We start from the raw sequence: 7,750 nt of genomic DNA on the forward strand, positions 1-7,750 counted from the left end.
CTGTGTCTATCCGCTCCATTTATAACTTTATCCTACGCCCTTGTCGGCGACACATCCGCCAGTTGAGTAGTATCGGATTTTGCTGTCTAAACAACCGTTAGAAAACAATGTTTTACAGTAGTAACATCTTATTCTATCTAAAACTATCTATCTTTATGAATCAAGTGACAACGTTTATCAGCTGCGTTGCTCTTACGGCCAGCTTCTGCTGTACATGTACTACGACTTGGCAGCTCAGTCAGTTACCTCACTTATAGATAATTTATTAATATGTCTACAGCAACACAGTTGTAGTTATTAACCCCTTCAACCCGGTAGCTGTATAAGCTGCGTTTGAAATCAGCTGTTACGCTGTATATACAGCGTAGTGGTTTTATACCTAAATAAACTATACTTGTTTCTGACAGATTCACAAGGTATACAAAAGCGAAGATTAAAATTTGAGAGCCGGAAAATGTATCTTCCTACAGATGAGTCTAAAGAGAGAGAGAAAGGCCGCTTCTAATTTCTCGATTTTTTTTAGATATTATAAGTGCCAGGTTTGGCACAGTCTTTCGAAGCAGTATACTTTTTGGGAGGTAAATTTTGCGCCCTTTTCGCAAGCTTGAGCGCCAGTCAAAGATTTTCTGCGGTGTACAACAAGCGGTTGAGAACTCGTGATGGTGGGGACCCGCGAAACATCTCGAGGGAGTTGTTCTGGCGGAGCAACTCCGGTACCTGTGCCCGTGCGGGGGCCTGACAGCTTTCGCGTACTCTGGGCTGGCCTTAAGTCGGCTGGGTGGACCGCGAAGCCACCATCAAGCCGAAGCCTAAATCATTTCTGGAAGTACATCAAGCCAGGCGGTGATCCCAGTGGAAAAGAGGGAGTGGACTACTTTCTTGGAGAGCAAGCTCTATTACTGTACTCTCGAGAAGGTTTGCCATACTTTGAGTTGTTTTGGTTAGTCTTTATTGACGTTGCTAGTTGTATTACATTTGTGTATAGTGGTGAAGAGAAATCACGAAGCTCGACTCCAGCAAGAGCGACAAATCGCAGAGGCGGATAAAGGTGTTTCTCCTTCTGCGGCTTCTTCTGCGTCAGCCGCTGTTCCTGTTGCTACAGCTCCTGTCGATGCGGCTGCTGACCAGCAACTTGGAACGCTACCTGAACACCCAGCACCAGGTGATGTGGTCGCTGAGAGTGCGATATCCGCACCTGTGCCAACTACTCCAGGTAATGTTGCCTCGCGCTTTGTACATTTGATATGCTGTATCTAATGATGTATAAGCTCTTTTTGCTGTATCAGCCGTCATGGCTGATACAGCTGTATCAGCCGTCATGGCAAGTGCAGTCAGCGACTCCCGGCCGGCGCAACCTCCCCCAAGGCGTGTAGCTTTGTCAACTACTCCAGGTGATGTTGCATCGCGCTTTGTATATTTGAAATGCTGTATCTAATGATGTATAAGCTCTTTTTGCTGTATCAGCCGTCATGGCAAGTGCAGTTAGCGACTCCCGGCCGGCTCAACCTCCCCCAAGGCGTGAAACTTCGTCAGCACCTTCGACTTCCGTGTCCCGTGCGCCAGGTGAGGAACAATTCAGTCGATTCTGCGCTACGATGCACTGCTAACTCGTTATTCAATGCTGACTGTATGCTACCGTTAGCCAATGCTAGTAGCAAACCAAGCGGCTGTCGCAGCAATGATAGCGACTTGCAGCAACCGAGACGACACCATAGTCCTCTTCCTGCTCGTGGAGAAGATGAAGAATCGAAAGAAGAGAGTCGTACTGGCGATTTGGGTAGGATTACTTTCTTGAGTTGGATATACATCGTACATCATACATCGTATGCCTAACACGTACATTATGCTGTATTATTTGGTGTATTAGGTACCCACGACGTCGTTGACATGCTAGGTGACGGTGACGACGACTTGAACGCACCTGAAGGCAGTGATGATACCTACTGTGTGCTAGACTCGGGGACCGAATCAGAGGAGATAGACCTGGACGATTTGGATGTCAGTGACGCTGACTCGTCAGGATCAGATACGATCGATGAAGAGGACGATGACATGTATGCAAAGGAAGAACGCCATTTTGCAGACAGTTTTCTCAACTCAATCGGTGGCCACGACAGCGTTCTGGCTGGTGATATCATCGGACCTGCACTGAAAGATCTCGGTACTACTGGATGGCATGATCCCGAGACGCCCAATGTCACGCAATATCTGCAAACACCGTACACTCCTGTTCCATCTAGCGACGAGAATCCAGATCTGATGGGTGAACGCGGTGGACCGACTGAAGAGGCTTTGAAGCGTGGAGCGTCGCCTATCGCACTATTCTTCATGTTCATCCCAGTGGCGCTGTGGCAGCATATAGCAGAGTGCAGCAATCTTTACATGCATGAGCAGCTAGATGCCCGTGTGGATGCCTATTTTGAGAGAAAGGAACAGCAAGCACAGAAGGCGCGACGAGCTGGACGCGCAGTACAACAAGAAAAGAACAAGACAAGACGAGATGTACGCCAAGAGTTCCATTCGGTGAAGCCGATAATGCCGCACGAGCTGTGCGTCTACATCGGCCTGTTGATAGCTCGAACAATCATGCCAAATCGCGAAAAACTAGCGAACCACTGGAGGCTGTCAGAGCAAGGGGCACTTTCAAGAGGCACATTTGGGAAATTTCTCTCACGAGATCGATTCATGCAACTCACTCAAAATCTCCACTTCACGAGCAACCAAGACCCACGTGCAAAAACCGATCGCGTATGGAAAATTCGCTCTGTAGTGAACGTGTTGCAGCAGACGTTTGTGCAGTACTTCAATCCTCCAGCAGAGCTTTCGTTTGATGAAGCCATGCTACCGAATAGAAGCTCGTTCAATCGGACAAGAGTGTACATGAAAGATAAACCCCACAAATGGGGTACAAAGCTTTTCATGCTCTGTTGTGCTGTGTCCGCTTATTGTATTCGGTAAGAATGCTGTCTTCGTTCTGCTGTATGCGTTTACTTATGATCTGTATGCTGTGTGACAATGTACAGCTTCGAGGTGTACTGCGGCAAGAAGCAGCACATTGCTGAGTCAGGTGCTGTGGACATGAAGTCCGGCCCTGCTGCCGTTGTTCGTAACCTGAAAGCTGTGTTTGGAGATAAGCCTCCAGAGAAAGCGATGCGACTTGTCGTTGTCGATCGGTTCTACACGTCTATTGTGCTAGCCGTACAGCTACTGCTCATGGGGTTTTACACAATTGGTACAATCATGACAAACAGAAGAGGCTTCTGCAAGGCGGTGGTGTCTAGCAAGAAGACTAGGCCGAAGGGTATCCCGAGAGGAGCGCTCACGTTTGCTCGGTCTAAGCATGTAAAATAGATGACTTCGATATGCTGGTGGGACAGCAAACCTGTGCATTTTCTATCGGTTGGTGGAAACCTGGAGCTAGACCGTGTGGTTAGAAGGGAGAAGACCGAAGAACAGAATGAAGTGGCGTGCCCCAAGGTCATCAAGGACTACCATAAGTTTATGGGCGGAGTTGATGTGCACGATCAACTCCGCCTGCAGCGGTACTCCGTTCAGCGCTCGATCACATTCCGGAAATACTATAAGTCACTGTTCCTGGGGCTGGTTGATCTCGCGATTACAAACGGGTACATCGTGCACAAAGCATATTGCAAGCAGAGGCAGATTCGAGCAATACATGTGCAAGCTGCACAAGCAACTGATCACACTTTCCGTGGAGGATATGTACGAAGAGAACACTTTCAGCACAGGTAAGCACTATTTGGTTGACATGCTGTATATACTGTTTACATTAACGTGTATATACAGATGGCTACACTTCAGTCGAGGAGCGCGAGTCCGTCGATGCCAGCGGACACGTGCCGAAACTAAATGAAGAGTGGCGAGACCATTCCGGACAGAGGAAGCGAGTGCAGAAGAACTGCAAGGTATGCACAATTTTGACCGAAGATGGCAAGAGGGGGGCCACCACAACGTACTATTGCGATGGGTGTGACTTTCCGGGGCCAATATACTTGTGCACGAAGCCGAAGTGGTCAATGAAGGGTACAATCAAGAGCTGTTGGGACGTGTGGCACAATGAATACAAGAACGGCGCTGAAATTCCAGCGCACAAGAAGGGTAAGATCCGAGTGCGCGCGGCAAAGACTACAGGATCTCCTGGCAAGTCTCCTGCCAAGCGCCGCCGTGCCGCTGCTGCCTCCCCAGGATAAATTCTGTGTGATCAATGAAGTAGCTTCACTATTTGCGTCTCTCTTGATGTTGCGACTGCCATCCCGTCTTTATCCACGTTTTGGAGGTGTGTGGATGCACTTGTTTGATGACAAGGAGTATGTTAGAAAGTTTGTATGCACGGCAGTCTCGACATCAGTTGATTGCAGGAAAATGGCACTGCATTTCAGTATGCCAGTGCAGACGCCCTGTTTGTGACACGTTTTTCACATTATTAGAGATTTTTTCTGCTACCCAAGTGGCACACACCACACTACAAGCTGTATATATACAGCGCAATCCCCCCATGATATACAGCTTAATCAGTGCTCGAGATGACTTGATCATTTTTTACCCGCCTATCTTCTAATCCTTTCCCGCGTTTGTATACAATTTCCTATATGTTAATGCGATGTATATACAGCGTTAGGGTGTGGAAAATCAGCCGGGTTGAAGGGGTTAAAGTCATTGCAACTTGTAGAAACTATTAAGTACAAGGTATTACGTATATTATAGTATGAGCTCGAAAACACGTATACGCTAAGCACCTTGCAGCTTAGGAAGCGTCTTTAGGGGCTATTTCATTAGAGAAAAAGTAGCTCTTTCTGTTTAGCACTCAAATATTAAAAGCAACGTACATTATTAAAATAGTAAGTACTTCGAATTAATACAAAAATGATGCCGCCTTCGGATAATGGATAGTCTTGTGCAAATCTCCATATGTGCTCTGTGAACCACATAAGTTTACTGATGGAAGCTACATTATTCAGTTTTAACCAATCAAAGCCGCCTTCGCTACGCTCGGCAGCCAATGGGAAGTCTCAAAAATCTGAGCGTTTCGTGTGACGGACGGACGGACACCGTGCTAGCATTGATAGATTAGGACTAGCTGACCGCCGCCGCTATGCGGCGGAGTGACAGGGTTTGTTGGAGATGAGGTGCCTGAAATTTTTAGTGCTTCTACGTGTCGTGTGCTTTGTGAGCGTCTTGGCTTCGTGTACTTAACCACTTACTATTCCGTAGTTTCATGTGGACCCGTATAATATCGTGGTTTGGTATGAATCCGTCACCCCCGTACTTCAGGTTGGATGTCATGTTCTTCAATGGCGGGTGCTCTTCCGTGCTTTCCTGGCTTCGTGGTTTCCTGCTCATCCGTGGAACACACACTGCTTAGTGGTTATGCGCCCTCTCTTTAGGCTTAATTCTCTTTAGTACGTCTTCTTTCGTGGCTGCTAGCTATTCTCTGTTCTCAAACGTTTATGTGGGCTGCACTGGTTTCGTGGTACGTACCATATCGTGACCGTTGGCCTCCTATTGGCGGCATCGGTGCTATTTCGTGGTGTTGGTGCCTTTACACAGTCGTGTTGTTCCGTCGCCCGTTTGACGTCGACGTACTTTCGTGGTGTCGTGGCGTGGTTATACTAGCTGTGCTTAAGTGGTATCATAGTGTATGTCTATTATACGTGTTTGTCGTGTCGTAGTTTACCGTTGTATCATGCTTTGCGGCGTGGCGTTTTCCCCCTATGTATTCTCCAGGGATTTCATGGCTGGCCCGCCGTCCGCGCAAACCGGTTCGAATGTAATATTTTCCTCCGTGACTCAGCGAGCTCAGGTTCTACATTTGTATCATGTTCCGTGTTTTTTTAGGTGAGGTGGTTGCAGCCTTAAGTATTTCGTGGTGGCGTGTATTGTTTTGTGTTCGAGGCTCCATGTGCATTCGTCGACCCCAGTGCGGTATGATTTCGTGTACTTGAGTCACTTGCCATTCCGTTCTATCATGTGGCTCTGTACGACACCGATGTGTCATACGCTTTCGCTTCTCGGTACTACAGGCTGGTCTACACGCTTTGCCATGGCCCGTGCGTTTTCGTGTCTTTCGTTGCTTTCTAGTTCTCTATTCACCCGTTTTTAACACAGCTTAGTGGTTATACATTATCGCTTTTCGCTTCATTCTTGCGTACATGGCCCTCTTTCGTGGCTGCTAGCTATTCTGGGCTCACAAGGGCTTGCGTGGGTTTTACAGGTTTTGTGGTCCATATTCATTCATGGTCGTGCTCCATGGCTCGGCTCTACCCTGATATTGTGTTTCAATGCTCGTAACTTCTCCCTTTCTGGTATTTCGTGACTTCAGGCCTGGTCCGTGTGACCGTGCGCCATGTTCTTTAGTGGTGCTGTGCTATAATTCATTTCCGTGCACTCGCACAGCTACCGGTTCCACCGTGGCTAGAACGTGCGTACGATTCCGTGGCCCTGCTTTTCATTATGTTGGTGTGTCCATTTTTCAGCTCTCACCCGCTGTCGTCTCTTCGTGCCGCTTCGTAATTTTCATGCCTGTGTGCTCTTCCGTGGTTCGTGGTCTATTCTTCTATCGCCCGTGCCCTTCCGTATTCCAAGCTATTTCTTCTATCCCATCGTGTATATAGCCTGTCTCGGTCATCCTCCGTGTTTCGTGATCTTGTTTAATCACGTATTTCCGCGCTAAATTTATATTACAAACAGTCCTCCCAGTGCCTCGAATCTACTCTACGTATCATGTTGGAAAGTGTGCACACTCTCTAAATGTCGCCCATACACGCAAATACAAAGGAATACGTTTTTTTTCGCGCCGGCGAGTGGTGTGGGGGACCATAAAAAAATGCTACCGTCTTACCGCGTACCAGTCGCCTAGGTGTACAATTAAAATAGACAGCCCAGTGGACGTTGTATTCCTATGTAACGAGTAGGCGTTCTATTGCAGTGCCTTTGCTAAAACCAGAAGAAAACTAAAGCAGGTTTCATTAAAGTTAAAACATGCATGTCATCCACCTTCAACGCAAAATAGGAGCCAAGTCGAGCAATACAAACCGTTCTCGAAGCATCAACAGCAGAGTATGTATACGTAGATATGATCTTGCACTCATCATCGAGTGAATTTACCTGAATGTTGCAATTGTGCAGTCGAGCTGCGGCAAAACGTTCAAGCTCGTTCCCGTCCTTATCTCTGTTACAAATCGAGTTAGTCGTCGTCGACTAGCCCTTCCAGCTCACCCAGTTCTAGCATGTAGCTCGTCTAGACGTAATCAGCTACAGAACTCGCTAGGGAGTGCCGAAGCCAGCAAAATAGGCTTGACCCGCAGTCTTCTGGCAGATACCAAGCTGGCGGTTGGAGGCATATCTCCACTCTGTCGTTGCGTTGTCATCATTGTGGATCAGGTGCTGATAGCGGACATGTCACTCATTCATGTCGATGTTTGAAAAGAGGAACCCCTTCAGCGGAGGATGTAGATCCTCTTTGTCGAGCTCAGAATTTGGCACAATCCCGCACACCCTAAAAGCCTTCTTGATCTCAACCAGCTCCTTGGTAGATATCCACTTCAGCATCCACTGGGACACTACCGAGTTGTGCGGTACTTTTGGGTTTCCACCTTTGCTTGGAGGCTCTTGTCGTCCAGTGCTCGGCCGATGTACTCGTCGAACTTGTTAGTGTAGTAAGCCTGAAAACCACGGTTGACCGCGACATCCAAGGGCTGCAGCTGATCGGTTTAATTCGGTGGAACCAGTA

At 47.8% G+C, this 7,750-nt stretch overlaps 1 protein-coding gene across 1 annotated transcript; it reads right to left on the reverse strand.

Moving 5' to 3' along the window:
* Nucleotides 1-6,847: 6,847 nt before the first annotated feature.
* PITG_09918 (uncharacterized protein) lies at nucleotides 6,848-7,431 on the reverse strand (the record flags this gene model as incomplete). Its single annotated transcript, XM_002902420.1, has 5 exons — nucleotides 6,848-6,937; nucleotides 7,015-7,187; nucleotides 7,237-7,253; nucleotides 7,320-7,370; nucleotides 7,424-7,431. 5 exons carry the CDS (start codon nucleotides 7,429-7,431, stop codon nucleotides 6,848-6,850), a joined length of 339 nt encoding a protein of 112 aa, XP_002902466.1.
* Between the last annotated feature and the right edge of the window lie 319 nt (nucleotides 7,432-7,750).

The sequence above is a fragment of the Phytophthora infestans genome, genomic scaffold (genome assembly GCF_000142945.1).
Source record: "Phytophthora infestans T30-4 supercont1.17 genomic scaffold, whole genome shotgun sequence".
NCBI lineage: Eukaryota > Oomycota > Peronosporomycetes > Peronosporales > Peronosporaceae > Phytophthora > Phytophthora infestans.